At 43.6% G+C, this 27,388-nt stretch overlaps 2 protein-coding genes and 2 pseudogenes across 11 annotated transcripts; 3 read left to right on the forward strand and 1 right to left on the reverse strand.

Moving 5' to 3' along the window:
* Positions 1 to 1,382: 1,382 nt before the first annotated feature.
* Positions 1,383 to 3,081, reverse strand: LOC125540202 (flavonol 3-sulfotransferase-like; annotated as a pseudogene). Its single transcript, XR_015615286.1, has 2 exons — positions 2,425 to 3,081; positions 1,383 to 2,082 (listed from the first exon to the last, which is right to left on the reverse strand). The product of XR_015615286.1 is annotated as a flavonol 3-sulfotransferase-like (transcript).
* Positions 3,082 to 5,085: 2,004 nt separating this feature from the next.
* LOC147987363 (G-type lectin S-receptor-like serine/threonine-protein kinase B120) lies at positions 5,086 to 10,623 on the forward strand (annotated as a pseudogene). The gene is made up of 8 exons (XR_015617632.1): positions 5,086 to 5,337; positions 6,108 to 7,484; positions 8,072 to 8,158; positions 8,251 to 8,435; positions 8,702 to 8,912; positions 9,045 to 9,282; positions 9,891 to 10,041; positions 10,122 to 10,623. The product of XR_015617632.1 is annotated as a G-type lectin S-receptor-like serine/threonine-protein kinase B120 (transcript).
* A 1,913-nt stretch (positions 10,624 to 12,536) lies between these two features.
* On the forward strand, positions 12,537 to 17,461 carry LOC125538281 (putative G-type lectin S-receptor-like serine/threonine-protein kinase At1g61610). Of its 2 annotated transcripts, XM_087545246.1 has the most exons (8): positions 12,537 to 12,674; positions 12,761 to 14,294; positions 15,590 to 15,700; positions 15,782 to 15,963; positions 16,051 to 16,261; positions 16,354 to 16,591; positions 16,676 to 16,829; positions 16,918 to 17,461. In XM_087545246.1, exons 2-8 carry the CDS (start codon positions 12,824 to 12,826, stop codon positions 17,218 to 17,220), a joined length of 2,670 nt encoding a protein of 889 aa, XP_087401372.1. In that variant the 5' UTR covers positions 12,537 to 12,674; positions 12,761 to 12,823; the 3' UTR covers positions 17,221 to 17,461. The 2 variants fall into 2 exon arrangements, with proteins under 2 accessions (XP_087401372.1, XP_087401373.1); XM_087545247.1 differs by lacking the exon at positions 12,537 to 12,674 and having other exon boundaries at positions 13,045 to 14,294.
* LOC125540204 (G-type lectin S-receptor-like serine/threonine-protein kinase B120) lies at positions 17,260 to 23,443 on the forward strand. Of its 7 annotated transcripts, none has more exons than XM_087545249.1 (8): positions 17,260 to 17,398; positions 20,296 to 21,240; positions 21,699 to 21,824; positions 21,907 to 22,088; positions 22,162 to 22,372; positions 22,493 to 22,730; positions 22,807 to 22,960; positions 23,067 to 23,443. In XM_087545249.1, the coding sequence occupies exons 1-8, from the start codon at positions 17,305 to 17,307 to the stop codon at positions 23,367 to 23,369; spliced, it is 2,253 nt and encodes a 750-aa protein (XP_087401375.1). In that variant the 5' UTR covers positions 17,260 to 17,304; the 3' UTR covers positions 23,370 to 23,443. The 7 variants fall into 7 exon arrangements, with proteins under 7 accessions (XP_087401375.1, XP_087401374.1, XP_087401376.1 ...); XM_087545248.1 differs by having other exon boundaries at positions 17,264 to 17,398; positions 19,113 to 21,240; XM_087545251.1 differs by having other exon boundaries at positions 17,305 to 17,398; positions 20,173 to 21,240.
* The last annotated feature ends 3,945 nt before the right edge of the window (positions 23,444 to 27,388 follow it).

Below are 27,388 nucleotides of genomic sequence, written 5' to 3' on the forward strand. Positions count from 1 at the left end.
TTAGTACATGGTGACATATTCTCTATACACATTTAACATTTTTCAAATTCTTGATCACCATTTTTCTAATACTTATTCAACATTTTTTCAAATGTTTGATTAACATGTTTATATACATGATAAAAAATCATAATTTTTTAATACATGGTCAACATTGTTTCTATACACATTTAACATTTTTCAAATACTCGATCACCATTTTTCAAATACTTATTCAACATTTTTCCAAATGATTGATTGACATGTTTATATACATGATAAAAAAGACTCATCATTTTTTCAATACATGCATGGTCAACATTTTTACTATACACATTTAACATTTTTCGAATGCTTGATCACCATTTTCAAATACTTATTCAATTTTTTTTTCAAATGCTTGATTAACAATGTCTATATACATGATCAAGCAATTTCATCAAATTTTTAATACATGGTCAACATTTTCCTATATACATTTAACATTTTTCAAAAACTTTATCACCATTTTCCAAATACTTATGATTTTTTTTCAAATGCTTGATTAACAATGTCTATATACATGATCAAGCAATTTCATCAAATTTTTAATACATGGTCAACATTTTCCTATATACATTTAACATTTTTCAAAAACTTTATCACCATTTTCCAAATACTTATGATTTTTTTTCAAATGCTTGATTAACATTTTTTAATACATTATCAAATTTTTATATATACATTTTTCATATACATGATAAACATTTTATACACATTTAACATTTTTCAAATGGTTGATAAACATTTTTCAAATGTTTTTTAGAGTTATTTTTTGTAATATATATATTTATAATATTTAATGTATGTACAGAATTGAAATAATAAAGCAAAAAAGTGAAACAGAGAAGGTAAAAAAAACGGAAAATAGGAGGCTGCTGCCTCCTGCGCTCTGGCCCAACTCAGTCTCCCCTTCAGCAAGGGTTCCTACCTCTTTCGCTGAAGGCGAGACATAGGAGAGGGGAGCCCTTGTACCAAAGCGGAACTCGTAGAAAAATATGACCAAGCCTGGGAACATCGCCAGACCCACAAAGATTGCGGCCCCCCAGAAAACAGCCCATCAGAGATCGGGGTGCAAACAATAACACACAAGAATGGAAAAAAGAGGCAATAACAGGGATACCACACAGCAAAGAGCGTCCAGCAAGGCGTGCGATCGCTTCTAGTATAAACTAATACTGATTATAATTGAGCCTGCAATAGCACAATATAAGTCGGTCAAGATAATTAGAACACACAACTAAACTATTACTCCCTTCGTCTCATAATGTAAGACATTTTTTGACACTAGTCTAGTGTCAAAAACGTCTTACATTATGAGACGGAGGGAGCATTATTGTTCTGGAACTGAGAGACTCCTCTGGCTTGTGCATCGATTGATGCATAATCCGTCTTTTATCGCGGTGTTTTCAATTCAGGATATAGTCATACAATCATACAGTAAACAAATACTGAAAGAAAGAGAAACAAAAACAAAAGCCATGATGACACAAAAATGTCATGTCGAAGCGATCAACACCAACAAAGCACCAACCAGCACCACCGCCCTTGGCAACAGATGGAGATCACTTGAATGTGAGGCCGGACCCTCTAAGGGTATCCTCGATGATGGTGTCAAAGCGTTGCGCCATCTCCGGCGTCATATTGTTCACCCAATCTCCGGCCACCCCTTTCCTGAAGAAGGTTTCATGTGCGAAACTGAAAACCTTCCCGTCGTATGAGCCTGCCATGTTGGCGCCTTGGCCTTTGAGCTTATCAAAACTGCAGAGCTTCACAATGTCCGCCGGTATCCCGGCCGCCTCATCGGCGTGTGAGAATGGCTGCCCGATGAACCGCGCCAGCTCCCTGACGTGGCTGACCGGGTCGATGAGCATCTCTTCGTACCTCAGGAAAAGGACATTGTCCGGGCTGGTCTTGCTTGCGCTCCAGTAGCCGATGAGGTGGTCCCATATGGGGCCATTGGGGGTCTTCCCCTCGCAGGCAGAGTTGAACAGGTCATCAAACGTGAAAGGACGAACACCTTTGAGAAAATGCCACAAGGAAACAAGCATATCCTTGGGGTCCCTGCATACAACGTTAGAGTTAGATCCATGAGCAACTCGCCTTCATTTGCTTGTAGTTAATTATGCACTCCCTCTGTAAATTTTTTTTATATAAGAGCAGGTATATTGATCTAAACGCTTTTATATTTTTTAGGGAGGGAGTTGTTGAGAGATTGCCGACCACGCGGTAGGTCGCAGGTCGCCTACACTGGTTATTGGCATGAATGATATTTCAGTAAAGTAAATCAGGCAATTTCATGGAGTTGTGCACGTTGACGGTGTGACGCAACAACATGCCGAAATTCATGGGAGAACAAGTAGAGGAAACAGTTTATACTTGCCAAACAAAAACAAAAACATTTACCTGCAGATGAAGACGATTTTGCAGTCGGGGTTATCAGTAACGGAGGCAGGCAGCAAGGAATGATGCATGTGCGTGTGCATGAGCCGAGGCGACGGCAGCGCCTCAAGCCTGGCGTCCTGCCCGGCGGTGAACAGCTCATCATGAAGGGGACGCACTCGTGCGGGTTCATGCGGAGGAGCGGGTGCTGCGCGTCGGTGGGCGGGTAGGCGCCCCGCGCCATGGTGGCGAACGCCAGCGCCTTGAGCCAGGTCGTGCCGCACTTGGCCGGGCTCGCGAGGAGCACGTCGCCGGGGCGTGGCGTGAAGCGTCGCTGGAGAGAGATGAACGCCGTGACTCTTTCTTGGATCACCCAGGAGCCACGGTATTGGCGCAGGACCATGCCTAGCGCGGTGCTGCTGGGCAGGCCGGAGACGATGTCCTCGTACTCTTCGGGTGTGGAGCTGTGGCCATCGACGGCGGTGGCGACGTCCTTGAATGGGACGGGACCGACGAGGCACGATGCGCTTAGAGCAGCCATAGACAACTGCCTACCAGGTGAGTGGCTCTAATCTAATCTAGAGGATCCCGCCCTCTCATCGTAGACTCGTAGTGTGTGGATATCTTATCTCGAGTTTTGTGCTGTCGGTGTCTCAGCTCATGGTACTGCTTCATTGGCCCAAAACATAAAGAAACAAGCTGGGGCGGAGAGGATGAGCGGGAGAGGATTGGTTTGGGCATCTCCAATCTCGCCCACTCTCAAACCGCTTGTAACTGTTTGGACTCGCGTCCGGACGTGTTTTATCATTCAACATGGTCTTCTGTCACTTTGCTTGGCGGTCCGGACGTCATATTTGCCGGAAACCGGCGAGGACCTTTACGGGCATATGGACCGCTACCATGTACGTGTTCTATCACCCAACCCATTCAAAAACCCTCCTGCATCTCCCGCCTTTCTATTCGACGCACGCGCTGATTCTCGTGCTGTATAAGGGCTGATGCAGAGCACACGCTAAAATTGTTGCTGCGCGATGCGACTGGACGAGAGGGTGACGCTGATTGACGCGACCTCTCAAGGATGCCGCTTCAATGCGCATGCAACGTCTCGAGGAACCAACTTCAGCCGTTGAGCCGCATTGAAGCAGGCTGGTCGTCTGTTTGCCTGGCCCTGGCCGTGGCTATTCAAGCCCATTGCCGGCGCCGTCCACAATGCACTCTCCATTCCACATTGCAATGCACCTCAGTCGGTCCCCTCTTCTTCTACCAATCCTGCAACGAGCAAGTCTTGGGCCTCGGTGCCTGCGGGCGGCGGCTCCAGAGGATCGTGACGATGCCACCCATCAATGATGTTGAACATGCCAGTTTTTAATGCCTAACCCATCAATATTTTTTGGTTTGCAAACATTTACTCCAAGCGATAATGCATTAAGCTCCAGAACGTGTGTCTTCTACCGCCCAAAAGAAGACTCTATGGATAGCATTGATACTTTTCAAAACCTTTCAAGGGATTTGGATGATCGACGATATGTAGTATGTTAAAAGGGAGTCTATGACAGTGGTAATTAGGATGAGACAATCACCTTAACCTAGAAGTTTAGCGCGCCAATATTTTTTTGAACATCAGTACAGACACAAGATCTCATATACACGCGCATACACTCATCCTATCCCTATGAGCACCTCTGAAAGACTGAGCCGTCATATTATCTTGAAATTTACGAAGTCGCCGTAGACACCTCGTCGTCGAAGGAAACGTCTCCTCTCACTGAATGCGCATCGTCGAAAATCCTGAAATAAATCTAGAAATAAATGCGAGCACCAGGATTTGATCCTGATGGACGAAGATACCACAGTTTCTCTAACTATCCAACCATAGATTGGTTTGCTTTAGCGCGTCAACCAGAGAGGAATGTTTTGCAACATTTAAGTATAGGAACGAAAGCATCAGATGGTGGGCGTAATTGTGAGAGTGGAAGGTTCAGCCGTGTAGGTAGGTTTTGTGAGAAGGAAATGATAATGGGACTGTCTATTTAATAGGTACCTGAAAAAAAGTTTTAATCAGTCACTTTTTTTCTGACCATCAGATCAATATTTAATGACCATCTAAGATAGATAGTTAGGTCGTTGTTTTCCGGTGAACCTGTACCCCCACACGCCTAAGATAAATAGTGAGGCTGCTTCTTCTCGGACAAGGTCCGGCCTCCCCATCTCGCACGCTCGGGAAGAAGAAGTGAACGACAGGAAAAAAAGATCAAGCACAGGCAAGAGGTTTAGCAAAATTGAAAGACAATGTATCCCATTGTGTTGATTTGTGACTAACTTTGCCAAACGCTGCCACACTAAAGGTTAGGCAAAATTGACCAAGTTAGATGAGTGTTTGGTTCAAGCCACATTTTAGGCAAGCCATACTAGGGCACCAAATGGCATACACACAAAAAGTATGACAAAATTCCCTTAGACTTGCCAACTTGTGACTTTCATTTTGATGTATTAACCTTAGGGCAAGCTTGACAAAATATATGGCAAAATATGGTAATGCAAGGCCTAGAATCAAACAGCCGCCCCGTAGTTTGCCATGCTCGGGTCTGTGTGAAGGATGGCAAAGGGAAAAGTGTGGAGCGTTCAGAGTTGTTTTCGGTCCCGCCAGTTTGAACTGCGTCCACTGAAGTCCTCGCCTTGTGGAGCAGAGGAGGTTCCCGCAGCCGCCCAACCATCTTTTTCCCCTTGCCCGCCCCATTTCTCTGACCGCGTCACCGCCGCCCGCGGAACCCCGCGCATCCCCCGAGCCCTCGGCGACACGCTGCCCGGTGGGGAGGGGAAGCTTCTGGATCCTGGAGCCGGCGCCCCCGTCGCGCGGGAGCACGCCACCGCTGCGTGAGGTTCGCCGGAAGCCTAGCCCAAATGTCAGATCCGAGTTGGAATTTTGGATTTTCCAAGGTAAAATTCGAAAGTATTCAACTCAGAATTCTGTGTCGCGAACCAGCTCAGAACTTGGTAAAATCAAACTGCAAGAGGGGGAAAATCTCGAATTCGAGATCTGAGATGAGAGGCGGGGAAGAAGATGGTTTTATCTTCACACAAGTCTGTCCTTCCAAGTTTATATGACTGCAGAGCCAATTTCAAGCAGGAATTTGAATGGCTTATTTGCAGCTAAGAGGAACAAATACTCTTCATTTGTGGCTTGGGTCCTGGCTTTTCGTTGATAATAGTCTAGCTTTTAGCCTTTGCTGTGGCCTGCTTCAGTCAACCTTACTCTCATCACAGTCTCTCTAGGCTTATCTCTTTCTCTGTTTTAGTCTTTTGTACATACTTTTGAAATTATTACAGTAGTAAAAATACGCAGTAGGGATAACTATATAATGTGGCGCATCTGATCTCAGGGATGCGCTCGTGCGTTTGACAAAAGTGCAGTGAGGTGTCGCCTTCGCCGTCTCACTCAAAAATCCACCAAGAATCCCCACTGTAGATTTGTAGTAGCGGTTTTTCTTCTAACGTGCATCATTGTTGAAGACTTCGAGTACCATTTGAGAATGCCTTGTCAGCAGTGATTTGGTCTAGATCCTTGCTGTCCATTCATTATACGCTGAAAGATGAATCTCGACTTTGACATCCTACATTTCATATTTGATGAACTAATGATAGTAGAGTTTAGCATTTTGATAAAAAAAAACATCAGTTTGACTGACGGCTCCCAACCATACACGTAGCTACTTCCTGTTATGGAGAACCGTGTGCCTCAGGGTCAGCTAATCAAATCATCCTTGTATATGTATGCCATTTTCTTCACCGGGGGCTGGCACACGAAAGAGGCGTAATGGGTATGCCCTGCTTCCCCATTTTCATCCTCCTGTTCTTGTTTCCTTTCAGCAAATCTGACGATCAACTGACACAGGGGAAGCCACTCTCCCCTGGTGATCTGCTCGTCTCCAAGGATGGCGTCTTCGCTCTCGGCTTCTTCTCCCCCGCCAACTCCAACAGGAGCCTATATGTTGGAATTTGGTTCTACAACATCCCGGAGAGCAGCCGCGCCATCGTATGGGTTGCCAACCGCGACAGCCCGGCCACCACCGCTTCACCCGCGACACTCGCCATCAGCGTCAAGTCCGACCTAGTGCTGTCGGATTCTGAAGGCCGCATGCTTTGGATGACAAAGAACAACATCACGGCCGATGAAGACGCGAGAGCCTCTGCGGTGCTGCTCGACACGGGGAACTTGGTCCTCCGGTCTCCGAACGGCACAGTCGTATGGCAGAGCTTCGATCACCCGACCGACACCATCCTCCCGGGCATGAGATTTCTGCTGAGCTACAAGGGCCGTGTGGTGGGCCGCCTTGTCGCTTGGAAGGGCCCGGATGACCCATCCGTAGGAGACTTCTCGTTCGGTCTGGACCCAGACTTGGGCATGCAGATGGTCACTTGGAACGGAGCCAAGCTGTACTGCCGCATCAGCGTTTGGAACGGCGCATCGGTGTCCGGTGGCACATACCCTGGCAACAACAGCTCCGTCGTGTACCAGACCATTGTCAACACAGGGGACAGGTTCTACCTAATGTACTCGGTCTCCGACGACTCACCGTACGCGCGCATCATGCTCGACTACACCGGCACCATGAGGCTCCTCACCTGGAACAGCTACTCCTCATCATGGATAGCCACATCCGAGCGCCCCTCCGGCGGTTATGGTGTCTATGGCTCGTGTGGCCTGTTTGGCTACTCTGACTTCACGGGGGCCACCCCCACATGCGAGTGCTTGGATGGGTTTGAGCCTGATCCAATGAATTCCTCGAGAGGGTGCCGGAGAGTGGAAGCGCTGAAGTGTGGCAGCAAAAATCATTTTCTGCGCTTGTCCGGAATGAAGGTGCCTGACAGGTTCTTGCACATCCGAAACAGAAGCTTTGACCAGTGCGCGGCGGAGTGCAGCGGCAACTGCTCGTGCACAGCGTATGCTTACGCCAACCTCAGCAGTGCAGGCACTCTGGGGGATCAGACAAGGTGCTTGGTTTGGACAGGGGAGCTTGTCGACACGTGGAAGACCAACAACTATGGCGAGAACCTGTACATTCGCCTTGGGGACTCTCCTGCTGGTATGGACGACATTACTGTTTCGGATCAATAGTTTTTCTTTTGTTTACTTGGATGCACAAGAACTTCTTTTTAATCATCCAGCAGAGATAAGTACTCCCTCCGTAAAGAAATATAAGAGCGTTTAGATCACTAAAGTAGTGATCTAGCGTTTAGATCACTAAATAAATATACTTTAGTGATCTAAACGCTCTTATATTTTTCTACAGAGGGAGTACAAAACAGGGAAATTTTAGACATGGGACTGTAGGCGAACATACTACTCGTCCCTGATGCCACTACATAATTAGCCAGTTCCTTTTGTCTATGCAGAGTCAGGAAATGACCAAGTATTTATTTTATTCACGAAAGGGCAAACAGCTTGCCTTTTCATTTATCATAGAGCTCTGTTATACAGGGAAACTGCAAGTATTTTGTACTACTGCACCCTCAGTTTTACCACATGCCTAGCAGTACCGCTCGAGGGGTTACTGAAATTAAGAATACCTAGGTACACAGATCAGTCATGGTACTTCATGCAAGTAACTAAATCTATACTCTTGCAAGTTATGTTTGATGCAGTAAATTCTGTTGTGATACATTTCAGCAGTTCAGAAAAATAGCAATTTAGTGAAGATTGTGCCACCGGTTGTAGCATGCCTGCTACTACTCACGTGCATAGCCATTGTCTGGAAATGTGAGTAGAAAGATAGAGCAATAATTACCTTCCTTTCCTTCATACCAAGCTATTCTTTAAGTTCTAATCAGTTAAGTGCCAATGTCAATCAGCAGGGGTACGGCGGAAGAAGGAAATCAAGAAGAAACTGATGCTACGATACTTGGGTGCTTCTAGTGATCTTGGAGGCAAAAATTCAGATTTTCCGTTTGTTAGTTTTGAAGATATTGTGGCCGCAACGGATAATTTCTCCGACTCCAATATGCTTGGAATGGGAGGTTTCGGCAAAGTTTACAAGGTAACACTAAGCTTAATTAACATTGGCAAGTAGGGTACAATATGTCCGCCAGAATTGTGGTCTGATTTTGTAAATATGTTTTTTTATTTCCTTCTAATTGACATTTGACACCATAATGGTCCTGTCAATCTATTCAAATTATCTTCAGTCTAATATGCCAAAAAACGCAGTAGGTTTCAGTGGAGAAAAAAAGTTGTGGCTTTCATTGTTTCTCAGTTCAGAATGATGGAATTAAGCACCTCACAAAAATGTATACAATTATGTAGGGAATACTGGAAGATGACAAAGAAGTTGCTATCAAAAGGCTTGGCAGTGGTTCTGGGCAAGGTATAGAGGAATTCAGAAATGAAGTGACTCTAATTGCCAAATTGCAGCACAGAAACCTAGTTAGACTTCTTAGTTGCTGCATTCATGATGATGAGAAGTTATTGATCTATGAATACATGCCTAACAAAAGCCTGGATTCCTTCCTTTTCGGTATATTCCGACTTCTGATCTCATGTTGCACAAAATTCTCAATGTTGACCATAAACTGTTTTTTTGTTCAGATTCTGAAAGAATATGCATGATGACTAACAATTTGTTTTATTGATCTGTTCATGCTGCAAGATAATACAAGAAAAGATGTCCTTGATTGGATGACACGGTTCAAAATAATTAAAGGGGTGGCAAGAGGCCTTCTTTATCTCCACCAAGATTCAAGATTAACAATAATTCATAGAGATCTTAAAGCAAGCAACATCTTGTTGGACAATGAAATGAATCCTAAAATATCAGACTTTGGTATGGCAAGGATATTTGGTGGAAACCAGCAGCAAGGAAACACTATTAGAGTTGTTGGAACATAGTAAGTAATTCATGTGCTGAGCAGTGTCTATGATATTGTTCAATCTTAGGGATAGAATCAAGTTGGCAGGGATGAACACCTTTACTCCCATTGCCTGGTATATTTTTGGTTTAGTTAAGTTCAACTTGTGTTCTCAATGCTAGTGAAATGCTTTGATGAGTATAGTTGGGTACTATTTTCTATATATTAAATTCAAAAACTAAAGGCTGTTGTTAAAAAGTGAGGACAGTTATGAGAAAATTTTGAATAATTAGCCAGATTTGTCGGATATCTTTGCTTCGCTGCCCTGTCGGATGAAAGTTATGAAATTAGAATCTTATGTTTGTTCAGAGATTCAGTAATTTAGGATGAGCTTAGTTAAGAGCACTTTCACTTTTGTACTTTAATCTCTATTATCTTTGCAATTGCTAATTCCAATTTAAATCCCCCAAAGCCACGGATCTTCAGTCGTGTTTGATTAGGATGTTCCATGCAAGTCATGAAAGAGATAGATGGTTTTGGATAAGTGTAAAACTAGACTATTTAATAGTGTGACCAAACTGCCCCTTAGTAAGACCCACACTATTTTCTTTAAAAGGTGCACTGAGGCAAACTTAATGTTTAAACAGCGGTTACATGTCTCCAGAATATGTGATGGGTGGCGCCTTTTCTGTTAAGTCGGACATCTACAGCTTTGGTGTTCTTCTCTTGGAGATTGTAAGTGGCTTGAAGATCAGCTCACCTCAGCTCATAATGAACTTCCCAAACCTTACAACTTATGTAAGTATCATGGAATGCTTGAACCTGGTGACCTAAACAAAACTAGAGTTAATTGGTTGAAACTTGAATTTATTCATCAGGCGTGGAGATTATGGGAAGGTGGAAATGCAATGGAACTGGCGGACTCAACGCTGTCCAATTCATGAAGTTCTACGATGCATTCACGTGGGACTCTTGTGTGTTCAACACCATTCAGATGCTAGGCCACTCATGTCATCAGCTGTGTTTATGTTGGAGAATGAAATAGCTTTGCTTCCAGAGCCAGAGCAACCTGCATATTTTGCAGCAAGAAATCAGGAAAATGGACATACCAGGGAAAACATGGATAATTCACAAAATACCATGAGTATCACAACACTAATAGGGCGTTAGATGTTTAATGCCAGCTTATACCATATATTGGAACCCCATAATAGGTGTAAACTCTCTAATTTACTGCACATAAATTGTGGTTTTCAGCATAGTGGTGGTTGTAACCTCTGTTAGTTTATCGCATGTGAAGTACCGAAGTGGACTTTACTGTGTATGAAGAAAATGTGGATAATGCATTATTACTGAAGGTTTATATTGTTTCTCATTTCAGACAAGGTGTTTCTATTCAGATATGCTTGTGTGTTATCTTCATTTGTTAAGAATAAGGTTTCCATCATAGCATGCATCTCAGTATGCCCTGCATTATACCTTTACCCTGAGATTGCTTGCTGCTTTTTTTTTTTTCAAAATAAAGGCTAAAAATCCAACCTCAGTGTATGACCAAGTGCCATCATTAACAGGATACTCCGTCCATATTTGGGGGAAATATGTAAACACCTTTCAAAATTACATGAACAAAATTTCCCACGTGCATATTTTTTAAATATATTAATATTTGTTTTGGGAGTATATGAATATATTTTTCGTGTGCAGGAATTTTTTTTACGGTCCCGATAACCGCCACACGTGTGGTGTATCGGGTAGTTGTGCCACACGCCTCGTGTGGCATGGACAGCAACCAGCCCACACACCTACGTGTGGGCAAAACAACTAATGCCCACACACATCTTTTTTTCCCTCCTGAACCCTCTCACACGCGTGCGTGTGGGCGAAGTTGATAACGCCCACACGCCCGTATGTCAGGCCTCGTACCCTTCTGGTCCCGCACGCGACGCGTGACGCCCACCGCGCGCCCGCAGTTGCCATGGTCCAAACCCTCGTCCATGTTCGTTTATCTGCAGTTGCCATGTCGCTGAACTATGGTTGCCATGTCGAACAACTGCAGTTGCCATATATGGTCTGATCTAATGTAGTTGCCATGATTTCATAACTTTAGGAGTTGACACATACTAACACTAGGCAGTTGAGAGAGTTGCCATGTGCTCACAAGCATGCTAGGGCAGTTGCCATGTAATAAGGAAGAGTTGCCATCTGCTTACGTGCACGTTAGGGCAGTTGCCATGTACGTGCACGTTGGGGCAGTTGCCATGTACCATGCAAAAACACATGGCAACTCGGTAAAAGACAGTTGCCATCTGCTTACGTGCACACTAGGCAGTTGTCGTGTACCCTGCAAAAACACATGGCAACTCAGATAAAAAAAGAGAGTTGCCACCTGCTTACAAAGCACACTAGAGGCAGTTGCCATGTGCGCTGTAAAAACACATGGCAACTAGCAGCTTACGTGTGGGAGAGGAGACGGGCGTGTGGGCAAGATGGCAAATGCCCACACACCAGCCCTTGTGCGTGACTGAAAACTGGTGTGTGGGTGAACTGCTAAACGCCCACACACCGGCCCCTCCGTGTGGTAAAACGGATGTGTGGGCGAACTATGTCACACACCACACACACGCCTTGTCCTACGTGGCATAGAAAAATCAGTCAGATTGTGTCAAGATTCGTGCATATAGTACTGGACGATGATGGATGCGTGTGGTCGAGATGGTCAACGCCCACACATGTGGGCGTTAACATTTCCGTTTTTTTAACGTGAGACAAATATTATATATATATTCAGATATATTATAATTTTATATTTGTTTACGTAAACTGTCTCACTTTAAACTAAAATTTAGATGAAATTATTTTAAAAACTTATTAAGAAAAGAAAATATTTTTTGATTCTTTATGGAAAAGACACATTAATGGGCCGCGCTGGCGGCGAGCTTTGAGCGGTGCCAAGCCCCTAAGTAAACTTGCAGCCCACTTGGCAGCCCACAAGAAAGCAAGTAGCGGCCATTTGCGTTCGCCGGCTCGCCGCAGTCCCCCCACTGCCGCCGCCGGCTCGCCCCAGTCCCCACTGGCGCCGCTGGTCCGCCAATCATGGCGCCACCGCCATATGCGTCTCCGGCGCGTCGTCTCCCCTGCCTGCCCCTCTCATTCCAGGTGGCCATAGCAAGCGGCCGGCACCTCATCGCGCCGTCGCGGCCACCCTCCCCTAATTTCCCCCGCCTGTCGCGCTCGCCGTCGGTACGTGCTCATCCCACCCACTCGAGTTGACAAATTCGGATGCTGCCTGATAATTTTTCCTTCTGAAGCAACGGGCCGGTGCCGCCTGATAAGGGGACAGTGTGCCCGCACGTCGCCGGGACGACCCCGCCGGAGCTCCATCTGACGGTAACCCGTTCCTGAGCAGTTAGCACACACCTTTCGTCCAACATGTACTTCCCACGCTTCCTGCCAGAGAGCGGCGAGTCGTCAAAGATGTTGAGATCTGGACATTAATTTCTGCACCATCCTGTTGCAGTGTTGCGTCAGGTTGTCTGGTGGCCTGGCTGTGTGAGATCCAAGTCCCCGGACTATTGCTACCATGGCGCATTTATGCCGACGAGGACTGCGATGGGACTCCGGTCACCCGATGGTTGCGAGTCGACCACGGTTTCTTGGCGTGTTTGATACAATCAACACATCCATGGCTTTGACATGGAGCATTTCTAGGTCCTTTAATTCCCCACAAAGACCAGCAGCAGTTTCCTATCCTGCAACCAAGCTAATCCAAAGCATTTTTTTCATACAATCTCCTTGTTTTGCTCTTCACAAACATACAGGCATGACTCTGCTCCCCTTTTTTATCCTTCTATTATCGATTTGCTTCTGCAAATCCGATGACCGTCTTACACCTGCGAAGCCACTCTTGCCTGGCGACAAGCTCGTCTCCAACAATGGCATCTTTGCTCTTGGTTTCTTCTCCCCTGAAAACTCCACCGCAAACTCATATGTAGGCATATGGTACCACGACATCCCGGAGCGGACGTATGTGTGGGTGGCCAACCGCGACAACCCAATCGGCAGCGGTTTGTCTGGGAAGTTGGTTCTCACCAACAGCTCTGACCTTGTCTTGTCAGATTCCAAGGGCCGTATCCTTTGGATGACGACGAACAACGTCACCGCCGGAGGTGATGGGGCTGTGGCGCTGCTGCTCGAGGCAGGGAACTTTGTCGTCCAGTTGCAGAATTTCACGCAGGTATGGCAGAGCTATGATCACCCGACTGACACCATCCTCCCCGGCTTCAAGTTATGGGCGAACTACAAGACCCACACAGCAGTGCGCATCGTTGCTTGGAAGGGTTCTCAAGACCCATCCACCGGGAAATTCTTCCTCAGTCGTGACCCCAGCACGGGCCTACAGATCCTCACCTGGCGGGGGACAAGCAAGTACTGGCGCAGCGGACTGTGGAATGGTGCAGAAGCTTCGGACAAGAACGGATACATGTGGTCCCAGAACGTCGATGACGGGGAGATCATCTACTCGACGTACAACACCGGCAACAGCTCCTCCCGGAGATCGCACTGGAAGCTGGACTACACGGGCGACTTGATGCTCAGGATCTGGAGTGGCCAGTCATGGGTGGTTCTGTTCAAGCGCCCAGATGATGGCTGCCGCCAATACGGCTCGTGTGGTCCCTTTGGCTACTGTGACATGCTCACCAGGGTGTGCAGGTGCCTTGATGGGTTCGAGCCAGTGGACGGCTTCAGTGCCAACTTCTCCAGAGGATGCGTGAGAAAGGAGGCGCTGACATGTCATGGCTACCATTTCTCAGCCTTGCCTGGGATGAAGGTGCCTGACAAGTTTGTGTATGTGAGGAGCAGAAGCTTCGAGGAGTGCACTGCTGAGTGTGAGCGTAACTGCTCCTGCACTGCGTACGCTTACGCCAACTTGAGCAGTATTGTCGCAACCGGTGGCCCATCAAGATGCTTGGTCTGGACAGGGGAGCTTGTTGACTTAGAGAAGACAGGCGTACTTGGTGGCAACCTGTACCTTCGGCTTGCTGGTTCTCCTGGTATGTATATTGTTCCATACTTCCATGGTTGCTTTAATTCTTTTAACCTGCAGTAATAGTCTGCTTGTCAAACTACGAACACCAGCCTTTCCTACCCGGGACTTATAGTTGTTATTATCGAATAAACTCATCAGTTAGCATTTCATTCAGAATTGTGTCGGTAGGCTATTTTTCCATCTCACACACTTGTAACACTGCACTAGTTAGCAGGGCCGGTCCTGACTTTTCCGAGGCCCGGGGCGAGCTTCAAAAGTGGGCCCCATGAAGAAAGACATTTCTTTTTGAAAGACATAGTCAATAATTTCATTCATACTGATATATATCACAAAAGTTTATCGGACTTCAAACATCTAACTAAACAACAGTACCAAGAATTCATTAGCAAATACGATCTCATAATACACCAGGGACATGGTAAATTTTAGCAAACAACCAACAAAGCTTTTTAGGTTATACGTATACTGCAGGAAAGGAGGGGGGACAGCTGAATCGTTGGAGGAGAAAAGTAGAAATTGAACTAGCCAATTCCAAACATCTTCGACCTCGCTCCATCCTCAATTTCGTGTTTGAGAAACCTGTATAGAAAGACCAACTAGTGAGCTAAAATTACATAATTGAGTACAAAGATCAAATGGAAAACAGACTGAAAAGTTACTAGAACTTTTTGAGGCGGTGTCCATCCTAGTTGCAAAGCAAACATAACTGATGTGGTTCGGCTGGCCCCCCCTGCGGCTGCTCATAGGATGGGACGTACTTATAGGTAGCGTGCTGCAGAAAAAAAAAAGAGAAATCCATAAGGCACGAGTAGTAGTGATGAAAAATTTAAGGGTGATCAACGGAACCAGTCATAATCATTGCTAGGTGCTTCGGAAGAGGAGCGGAACGGAGAACGAGAAGACAGACGCGGGGAGATCGATGGAATCAGTCATAATCGATGGAATCCGAACTCTACTTGAAGAAACGATTGGCTGAACAATAAAACAATGGGCTGTATAGCGTACGTACCACACAGGTTGGGGCCCCTCATCAGGTGGGGCCCTAGGGCGTCGCACTTCTTGCCCCTACCCAGGGCCCGCCATGCTAGTTAGCCAAGTTACTTTTGGTGTCTGCAAGTACTCATTTCTGAAACAAAATCTGTAACTATATTTGAGATACAAGATGCATTTTACTACCTTCTTTGGTATTATATGCAAGTAAATCGATATCTTGTACTCATTGAGAAAAAGGTAAATGTGTACTCTCACAAGCTATGCTTGAATCTTGATGCAGTACTCTTTTCATTATTTTCTTGACAGGACACAACAGGAAGAGTGGTGTCCGTGTGGTATTAAAGATTGCACTCCCAGTTATATCGTTCCTGGTGATACTCTCATGCATATATCTTGTCTGTATATGCAAGCTAAGAGGTAGAATAAGGGACTCCAGTTTCCTGTAATATGATGTTCATGTAATAGTGCTGAGTGGTTACGTTACTGATATTTCTGCAGGGAAACAAGCAAACAAAGAAAGCATGAAAAGACCGGCCCTGGAACAGTTTAGCACTTCGCAAGAAGTTTGGGATCAAAATTTGGAATTGCGCTCTATTAGGTTCGAAGACATCGCTGCTGCAACAAACAGTTTCCATGACACGAACGTACTTGGAAAAGGAGGGTTCGGCAAAGTCTATAAGGTTGTAAAAACACTTGACTTTGTCAATTAATTACAACATATAATTTCCTCCTTGTTAATTTGTTTCAATAATTATGAAATTACACAGGGAACACTAGAAAACGGAAAGGAAGTTGCTGTTAAAAGGCTTAGCAAGGGTTCTGAGCAGGGTATAGAGCATTTTATAAATGAAGTGGTTCTTATTGCCAAATTGCAGCATAAGAATCTAGTTAGACTTCTTGGCTGTTGTATTCATGAGGATGAGAAGTTGCTTATTTATGAATACCTGCCCAACAAAAGCCTAGACAAGTTTCTCTTTGGTATGTTCCAATCCCATTCTCTAGAAAGTAGTCTCTGAACGGCTAACTAGATGCCTTGCACTCATGTGCATACACATCTTGTTCTTTGGCAGATACTGCAAGGAAGTCTGTACTTGACTGGACAAGAAGGTTCAACATAATCAAAGGGGTAGCTAGAGGACTTATGTATCTCCACCAAGATTCGAGAACGACGATAATCCATAGAGACCTCAAACCAAGCAACATCCTGCTAGATGTGGAAATGAATCCAAAAATATCAGATTTTGGAATGGCAAGGATCTTTGGAGGCAACGAGCAACAGGAAAGTACCAGACAAGTTGTTGGGACTTAGTAAGTAACTCTTGCACTAGCTCTTTGTCTCAAAATTTTATTTATGCGCCTGAAATAACTCAAACTACACATATACATAAACAGCGGGTACATGTCGCCTGAGTATGCGATGGAGGGCATTTTTTCCATCAAGTCTGACAGCTACAGCTTTGGTATTTTGCTACTAGAGATTGTAAGTGGATTAAAGATCAGCTCACCTCATCATCTTGTGATGGACTTTTCAAACCTCATATCCTATGTAAGTGTTATGTACTGTGTTAAGAGATGCTTCAGATTCTGATAACTGAACCCAAATATAAATTACGAACTTCTCCGTGATGTTTCAGGCTTGGAACCTGTGGGCAGATGGAAGAGTGAGGGATTTCGTGGACGCGGCCATCACGGGGAGCTATTCGCTTGACGAAGTGTCCAAGTGCATCCATGTTGGGCTCTTGTGTGTCCAGGACAGCTCCAGTGCTAGGCCACACATGTCATCGGTCATTTCCATGCTCGACAGTGAAGCCATTCCTCGTGCACCGCCAGAGCAACCTGTGTATTTTGCACGGATAAACTACGAAACCACTGAAGCGATGGAAGACACGGAGAACTCTGCCAATGGCGTGAGCCTTACGGCGCTAGAAGGACGATGACTCCGTTAGCTGCTGCATGTATGTAACAAGAAGTAGGACAATTGAGTTGTCTCAAACTCTCAATAAGGCGCTGCTTGATAGGCAATGCTATTTGAGGGACCGCCCACCATGAGTAGATTATCCGACCAACACAAGGTGATATTGCACATATGTGGAGCGCCGCCATCCATGTCACCGGGTATAACTAATCTCCACCTTGTCATCACTTTGCTCATCTGAAACATCATATTAATTCTTCTTAGTTTATTTCTCTGTCTAGTCTAGTACTCCCTCCGATCCAAAAAAAAGTGTCATGACTTCAGTTCAGCTTTAATTCAAATTTGAACTAAAGCATGCCACCTTTTTTTGGATCGGAGGGAGTATTTATTTTACGTTATAGCAATACTTAGTTAAACTCTCCTCTTTAACCATTTACGTTATAGCAATACTTAGTAAATCATTTCCAAACTCCTGCTTGAGTGTGAACTTAGCTGCGTTTGTGACATGCAGTGTACCTGCAGGTTGGTAGTTATCTTTTTATGAGTTATCTATGGCTTCGGCACATGAACTGGGCAAATACTTCGCGTGAATTGTGCTTGACTCTGTGCACTTGCAAACATCAACCCCAAATACCCCCTCCCCCCCCCCCCACCCCCACCCCCCCCACCCCCTAAACGCCTGGGGATAGCCTGGGCAGTGCCCAAACAAAAAACAAACACTCAACTGGACCCCTCAAAGCCAGCCCAAACGTCTGGGCCGTCCAGCTCCCCTCAAACCCAGCCCATATGTTGGTGGATTTAGGGCTGCCCGGGCGCGTCCTCCACATCGCATCTTCCACCCCGATCCCACAAAACCCCCATCCATATCCGCATCCAGACCAAACCCTAGCCATTTGCCACTCCACTCCATTTCACTTCACTTTCAGTCCGCTCTGCCCAACTCCTCTCCAGTGATCTTTCGCCATTTTCATCATTTCGGGCATCGGATCTGAGTCCAATAACTTTGGATCCAACAACTGGGCCTTGTCCCCTGCATGGATGAGGAACATATAGCTGTCCGACTGGCTTGCCGCCGGTTTTGGGAGGATATTCCAGCTTTGGTGGCCTTCCACCCCGATCCCAAAAATACCCCATCCATATCCACATCCGGACCAAACCCTAGCCATTTGCCACTCCACTCCATTTCACTTCACTTTCAGTCCGCTCTGCCCAACTCCTCTCCAATGATCTTTCGCCATTTTCGGCATTTCGGGGCATCGGATCTATGTCCAATAACTTTGGATCCAACGACTGGACCTTATCCTCTGCATGGATGAGGAACAGATAGCTGTCCGACTGGCTTACCACCGGTTTCGGGAGGATATTCCTGCTTTGGTGGGGCTTAGAACCAGCAGCGGCAATGTGCCTGTTGGCGGCTCGAGCCGCGTGTCCGCTCTGAATCTGGCGCCGGCGAGGGCGGTTGGAGGTACATGCACACCCTTGAGGACTGCCCTGTGGCATCCGAGCAACCCCGATGCTAGGTCTTTGTCCCCATGCCGCCTGGCTCGAGTCTGAGGTCAGTGGTGCCAATGCACACGACCAAGGATACTCCGGATGCTCCAGCTATGGCGGAAAAGCAAGGTCGCGGCATGGCATGCCCACCGTGAGAGGACGAAGGTGTGCCGCGTTAGGCCCCTATGTCGTCTTGGAGCACTACCATCCACCAGACGGTAAGGGCGGCCGTGGATGAACTTGCTCTATAACCCTGTTTTTTTTTATAATAGAACATATGCCTAATTAATTTTGGTAGTCTGATGGTATGTGTAATGATGAACTACCGTATGCTATGCCCAGTATGAACTATGTGCTATGATTTATATGAATTATGGAATACGTCGTTTGATCTATGTTGCATGAGATTATATGAATTTGAAGGTTTGAATATGAGGTGACGGTTGTGGACGCGGACAAGTGAGAGGTGCCCGGCGCTGTCTGCGGACTTCATACAGTAGGCCAAATGTAAAGTCCGATCTTATGGTCCGCCTACGTCACACTATGCTCTAAGGTCTACGTAAGACTTGATGAATGATTGAAGATGCTGCACTGGCGAGGAGCAGCCATAGAAATGGCCTTGCAGTGTAGTACACTGGCGAGATGCAGGCTCTGGAGCATGCATTGATCAGGGTGGAGGGGTGGTAGTTGCGTGTAAACTGTTGTACCACTATGTGCATTCATATCACTCGGTCAGCTGCACAGGTTGCTATTATTTGCGGTAGAAGAAAAGGCACACGCACCCAGTAAAAACACATCTCGTCTTGCTTCTGTGCTTCCTCTCCCATTGTCACTCTCCCTCTGTTTGCTCGCGAGCTCTGCCCCCATTCCCCTTCTCGCCTCCGCCGTCCGTTGCCGGTTGATCCCGGCCGGCTCCCCCGCCTCCGACACCGCCTCGCTGCGAGTGACTACTGCGTCCGAGCTCCACCTGACGGTAACCCGGTCCTTTCGTCTTCTGTGCGCACTTGTCATTTCTCAACGATAGCATATTTCTGTCCCCAACGACTTTGACGGACTCCGGTGTCCGGTCAATCCGATGGTTGCGAGTGGCGAGAGCTCAGTTCCTCAGTTTATATGGTGCAGTCAACACATTGATATAGTACTTCTTGATCTTTAATCTCCCACGGCTAATTTCCACAGCAGTTTCCTACCCTTCAGCCTGAAATTACATCCGGCAAACTGGTTCTCATGCTTCTGTGGTCAGCACAAACTGTTTACTTTGCTCTTCTTTCACAAGCATATGTGAAAGAAAGTCTCAGTAGCATGACTCTCCGTGTCATTTTTACCCTCTTATTGTTGGTATGTTTCTGTGAATCTGATGACCGCCTCACACCCGCGAAGCCACTCTTGCCGGGCGACAAGCTCATCTCAAACAATGGCATCTTCGCTCTAGGCTTCTTCTCCCTGGACCCGGAGAACTCCACCGCCGCAAACTCATATGTAGGCATATGGTACCACGACATCCCGGAGAGGACATATGTGTGGGTGGCCAACCGTGACAATCCTATCGGCAGCGGTTTGTCTGGGGAGCTGGTTCTCACCAACACCTCTGATCTTGTCTTGTCAGACTCAGAAGGCCACATCCTCTGGAGGACGACGAACAACGTCACCTCCGGGGGTGATGGTGCCATGGCGCTGCTGCTGGAGGCGGGGAACTTTGTCGTCCAGTTGCAGAATTTCACGCAGATATGGCAGAGCTATGATCACCCGACCGACACCATCCTCCCCAGCTTCAAGTTGTGGGCAAACTACAAGACCCACACAGCAGTGCGTCTCGTTGCTTGGAAAGGTCCTCTGGATCCGTCCCCCGGGAAATTCTTGCTCAGCCGTGACCCCGGCACAGGCCTCCAGATCCTCACCTTGCGCGGGACTAGCAAGTACTGGCGCAGCGGGTTGTGGAACGGTGCACAAGCCTCGGACAAGAACGGATACATGTGGTCCCAGAACGTCGATGACGGGGAGACCATCTACTCGACGTACAACACGGGTAACAGCTCTGCCCGGAGATCGCACTGGAAGCTGGACTACAATGGCGACTTGATGCTCAGGATCTGGACTGGCCGGTCATGGGTGCCTCTGTTCAAGCGCCCGGATGATGGCTGCCGCCACTATGGCTCGTGTGGTCCGTTCGGCTACTGCGACATGTTTGACAAGATCAGCGGCGAGTGCAAGTGCCTCGATGGGTTCAGGCCGGCAGACGGCTTCAGCGCCAACCCCTCCCGAGGATGCGTGAGAAAGGAAAACCTGACATGCCGCGGCGACCATTTCTTGACTTTGCCGGAGATGAAGGTGCCTGACAAGTTTGTGTATGTGAGGAACAGAAGCTTCGAGGAGTGCACTGCTGAGTGTGAGCGTGACTGCTCCTGCACTGCGTACGCTTACACCAACCTGAGCAGCATCGTCGCAACTGGTGGCCCATCAAGATGCTTGATCTGGACAGGGGAGCTTGTTGACTCTGAGAAGGCCGGTATGCTTGGTGGCAACCTCTACATTCGGCTTGCTGGCTCTCCTGGTACGTATTGTGTCGTTACCACTGAACAAACTCATCAGTTGCATTTCTTCCAGAATTGTGTCGGTGCACATTTGTAACAGTCAAGCTAGCCAGTTACTTTTGCTGTCTGCAAATTTTAACTTTTGAAACAAAATCTGTAATTATATTGAGATCAAAGTTTTAAATAATGGGATATGAGGAATAGTGGCAGCCTCACTAGCGTACTAAATGGCGCTATAGCGCGCTAAAGCCGCTAAGTTGTACACGACGTCGTTAGCGTGATGTCCCACCAAACACTATAGCACTGATATAGCATGCCATTTAAAACTTTGATGGATTGAGATAGATTTTCAATATCTGCTTTGGTATTATATACGAATTCAAGTAAATTGATGCTATGTTATACTCATTGAGAAAAGGATAAATTCATACTCTCACATGTTATACTCATTCAATCTATGCTATCATCTCCTTCACAGAACACAGTTCTGCAGTAAACACCACGAAGAGCGGTGTCAGTGTGGTATTCAAGATCGCACTTCCAGTTATAACATTCCTGCTGACACTCACATGCATATATCTCGTCTGCATATGCAAGCAAAAAGGTAGAACAAGGGACTCCAGTTTACTCTGATATGATCTTTCATGTAAAAGTGTCGAGTATTGATGTTACTGATATTTCTGCAGGGATACAAGTAAACAAGGAAACCCTGAAAAAACCGGCCCTGAAACACCTGAGCACTTCGCAAGAAGTTTGGGATCAAAATTTAGAATTCCAGTCTATTATGTTCGAAGACATTGCTGCTGCAACAAACAGTTTCCATGACACAAACGTACTTGGAAAAGGAGGTTTTGGCAAAGTCTATAAGGTTTTAAAACTTTGACTTTGTCAATTAATTACAACATTGGAAAATCTGTTTCAATAATTATGAAATCACACAGGGAATACTAGAAGATGGAAAGGAAGTTGCTGTTAAAAGGCTTAGCAAGGGTTCTGATCAGGGGATAGAGCATTTTAGAAATGAAGTGGTTCTTATTGCCAAATTGCAGCACAAGAATCTAGTTAGACTTCTTGGCTGTTGTATTCATGAGGATGAGAAGTTGCTTATTTATGAATACTTACCCAACAAAAGCCTGGACCAGTTTCTTTTTGGTATGTTCTAAACTTCTAATCCCATACTATCGAAAGTAATCTCGAATTGACCAAGCAAACTTACTTGTCTGAACGGCTTATGCCTTGCACTCATGTAAATGCATGTCCTGTTCTTGGCAGATATTGCAAGGAAATTTATGCTTGATTGGCCAAAGAGGTTCAACATAATCAAAGGGGTAGCTAGAGGACTTATGTATCTCCACCAAGATTCGAGAACGACTATAATCCATAGAGACCTCAAGCCAAGCAACATCCTGCTAGACGTGGAGATGAACCCCAAAATATCAGATTTTGGAATGGCAAGGATCTTTGGGGGCAACGAACAACAAGAAAGTACCAGACGAGTTGTTGGCACGTAGTAAGTACTTCTTCAACTAGTCCTTGGTCTGAAAATTTAATTTATAAGCCTGAAATAGCTCAAAATTTTCAAACAGCGGGTACATGTCGCCTGAGTATGCGATGGAGGGCATTTTTTCCGTCAAGTCGGACACCTACAGCTTTGGTATTTTGCTACTAGAGATTGTAAGTGGATTAAAGATCAGTTCACCACATCATCTTGTGATGGACTTTTCAAATCTCATATCATTTGTAAGTGTCACATACTGTGTTATGAAAAATGCTTCAGATTCTAATAACTCAACAAGAAATGCAGTATTAGCAAATATAAATTACAAATTTTGCCATTATGTTTCAGGCATGGAACTTGTGGGCAGATGGCAAAGTGGAGGATTTCGTGGACCCAGCCGTCACGGAGAGCTACTCGCTTGATGAAGTGTCCAAGTGCATCCATGTTGGGCTCTTGTGTGTCCAGGACAGCTCCGGTGCTAGGCCTCACATGTCATCCGTTGTGTCCATGCTCGACAGTGAAGCCATGCCTCGCGCAGCGCCGAGGCAACCTATGTATTTCGCGCAGATAAATTACGAAACCAGTGATGCGACAGAAGACCTGAAAAACTCTGCCAATGGCGTGAGCCTTACGGCACTAGAAGGACGATAACTGGCTCATGTAACTGTGTCATTCCTACTAGCTATTAAAATTTACTTATATTTGAAGGAATGTATTCTATGGAAGATTTGTGTCCTTCTTTTCCTTGTTGGCCATGGCATTAAGCCCACTTTTGTTGGGTTGTACCGTTGACATGGATTGAGAATTTTTTGTCAAATTAATTGAACGGTAAGTGTGATAAATGCCTTTTCTTATTTTGGTATTTTCTATTTATTTATCATTATATATACATGTTCACCCTTTTTTGCTATTTTATTTATTTTCTAAAAAATACTTGGAAACAATATTTTGGGTTAGGAAATTCTTTCATGTAGTTTAAAAAATGTTCAATATTTATTTAAACAAGTTCAGCCTGCATTCAGAAATGGTTCAGGTATATGAAAAAATGTTCGTCATGCATGAGAAAAGATATTCAATGTGTATTAAAAATATCTCAAAAGAGTGTATAAACAATCAACATGTATTAAAATAATTTCAGCTTGTATTAACAAAGTGTTGAACATAAATTTAAAAATGGTCATTGTGTTAATTAAAAAAATGTTTCATATGCATATGAAAACGCTCAAGTATGAAATATATATATATATATATATATATATATATATGCATTTGGTTTTACATTGTTAGTAGTTAAATAAAACTAAAAAAGGGCAAACAAAAAGTAAAAAAGAAATGGATAAAATAAAAGGAAAAGGAAAGAAAAACAGAAAAAGAAAACAAATAAAGAAATAAAACAAGAACAAAGAAATAAAACGGAAATAAATAAAAAAACATAGGGGGAAATGAAAAATAATATGTAAAAAAGAAACAGAAAAACATGAAATAAAAAATAAAATGGAAAGAGAGAAACAATAACATATAAACTAAAAGAAGGAATCGAATCAATAGAAGGTAAAAGCTGAAAATCAATGGTCTTTGGATGGTCCACACAGACGAGCAGTACATGGTCAACGCACAAAACCAAGAAAAACTTAGATCACACTGGTGACCAGTAGAGTAAGGTTTTGTTTGGCAGTAAAGTATTATAAAAAAAGGGAGTATTGAAAAATACAATATTTTATGGAAATCTAGTTTGGCATTTGGGAGCACATCCTCCTGCGCGTGAAAAATGTTCTTTTTTAATGTCACAAAAATCGGGAAGAAAAAATGTGTTCATGATCACATCCAAATACTACCAGCAAATTTTTAGGGGAAATGGTTAAGCATTATGACTTGTACAAAAAACAAAACAAAAAAATCAAACACCAAATGTTACTTTTAATTTTGTTTTTTACCAATAAAGAAGCGTTATCCCGTTTCGCATGAAAATTGTCAAGCAGGCTTGCTACACGAACATGAACATCTACAGAAAATTCAGATTTATTTATTTATTATTGTGAATTACATGTTTTTTCAGGAGCATATGCTCCCTGGAGCCAAAACTTTCCAATATTTCATGTTTTTTGGCACTCGAGTCCTATCTGCCGCTCTTTACGGGAGCCCCTATTCCTCGCATTCAGCGACTATAACTCCCGACTCGGGCAACCAATATGGGTCAGCCCACGCGCGAGCGAGGTCACAGTCTGTTTTTCTGTCTTTTTTTTTGACGTTTTACGTTTTCTGTTTTGTTTTTCGTTTTATTTTTGCAATTTCGTTTATACTCTCAAATATTTTAAATATATATTGCAAAAAACTCACAAAACATTTCAAAAATGTTGGATAAGTATTTGAAAAATGTTAAACAAGTATTTGAAAAATATTATCAAGCATTCAAAAAAAATATTGAACATGTAGTTGAAAAATGTTGAACAAGTATTTGAAAAATGTTAATGTAGCATTGCGAGAAATTTTGAACAACTATTTGAAAAATGTTGATAAAGTATTCAATAGAAATTGAACAATTATTTGAAAAATGTTAATCATGCATCTGGAAAAATGTTGAATAAGTATATGAAAAGAAATTAATCAAGCGTTTTAAAAATGTTGAATATGTATTTGAAAAATGTTGAACAAGGATTTAAAAAATGTTAATCAAGCATTCAAGAAATGATAACAAATATTTGAAATTTTGAACAAGAATTTTTAAAAACATTGATCATATATATTTTGAACAAGTGTTTGGAAAATGTTGAACAAGTATTTGAAAAGTGTTGAACAAGTATTTGAAAAAATGTTGATCATGTGTAGCGAACCAGCTTGAGTTACTGTAGAGAAAAATATTTAGATAAAATTGAGAACATTTTTTAATCGTGATTTTTTATTACAACATGATTTTGAAAAGATGAACAAAACTTGAAATTTCAAACAATTTATTAAAACTTCAAAAAGTTTTTGCATTCTACAAATATTTTATGAAAACGTGAACAAAGTGTAAAAATGAGAATGTTTTTTCAAAAATTTAAACATTTTGAGGAAAATTGAATTTGATTTTGTTTTTTTAAAGCAAGTAGTTTTTCAAAATGAGAATATTTTGTCAAACCATGAACGAATTTTTATATTTCTGAACATTTTTTGTAAACACAAACATTATTTTGGAATCTGCAAACTTTTTTGGAATGCAAATAATTTACTAAATTGTGAAATTTTGAAAAGGAAAAATAAAAGAATTGAAAATAAAATACAAAAGGTAGGAAACTAAAAAATGAAAAAGAAAAGAAAAACTGAAACAAAAAGAAAACCCAAAACCAATCAAAACAATAGAAAAACGGTCTAAAAACCTTCTAGAAGGTTCTCAAAATCACTCAGGAAACTTTCAGAAAGTTCCTAAAACCGGGATTCTCACCACATATGTAGCTCTAAATGGTGGGCCATTTAATGTCTGTTAGTGGCTATCCTATGCGTGTCAATGACAACTTGATGTAAGCGTGTTAAAAAGGAAATGCGTGTCTCGGTCTCAAGCTTCGACGTTCTTACGTTTGCTCGTCTCTTTCTGTTGTTTTCTCCTTTCTTTTTTCTATTTCATTTATGTTTTGAAATATTCTAAATATGTATCATATATAAAATTAATTTCTCCGATTATGAAAACTCTCGGTGCACATTAGAATATATGTTTGTGCATATAAAAGTCTATTCGTACAATTTTGAAAATTATTCTTACCATTGGAAAACATGTTCGTGTAGTTCAAAAAATGTTCACACGTTTAAAAATGTGTTCGTTACACCATCTTAAAAAATGCATGAAAATATAAAAAGTTGTCTGTGTAATTTACAAGGAAAAATCATGATATTTCATAGAAAATTGCGGATTTGAAAATATTGACATTTTAAAATAATGTTCACTGAAATGAAACAATTCGGTCTCGCAATCTTTACAAAAATGTTCATAACATATAAAATACTGGTTGCATGTTTTTAAAAAATGTTCCGTAATTTTTTGTAAGAAGTTCAAACTGTGTTTAAAAATGTTCACCATGCAATTAAAAGATGTACAATGTGTTTTAAAAATGTTGAATGTGCAATTTACAAATGCTCAACATGTATTTTAAAAAGGTGTGAAGTATATCTAAAAGATTCAAGCAGTATAAAAAATATTCAACGTGTATTCAATAAAAGGGGACATGTATTTCAAAAGTGAAAGAAAATGAAATAAAACCAGCATGTAAAATGAAACCTCGATGAAAAACCAATAGAGAAAAGAAGAAACAACACGGTACCTTCCGAAGACCAGCCAATACCGGCCAGGATGTTTCCCGAACCGTTCTCTAGAAGCTTCCCAAAACCGCTTCTTCGGCCTGTCCCGTAGGCATGGTGTGTCTCACACCAAGAAATATATCCCAAAGCATTCGCCATAGGTGGTACATAGTATTTTTGCTTTTGTGCATTGTGTTATTTGAATATTACATTTTTTTTTCAATTTGGAGTTCTGTTTTTCTTCTGGTTTTTATTCTTTTCTGGGGTTTTGATGCATTCGTAGGTGATGGGAACGTCTCCTCCCACGAGCACACATCACCGGAATGGCTGAAATATATCTAGGGAAGTGCGACCATCGGTGCCAAGTCTAGGAATTGAACCTCGGTGGGTTGGTACCACCA

The sequence above is a fragment of the Triticum urartu genome, chromosome 2A (genome assembly GCF_056163025.1).
Source record: "Triticum urartu cultivar PI428250 chromosome 2A, HENAU_Tu73, whole genome shotgun sequence".
Taxonomy (NCBI): domain Eukaryota; kingdom Viridiplantae; phylum Streptophyta; class Magnoliopsida; order Poales; family Poaceae; genus Triticum; species Triticum urartu.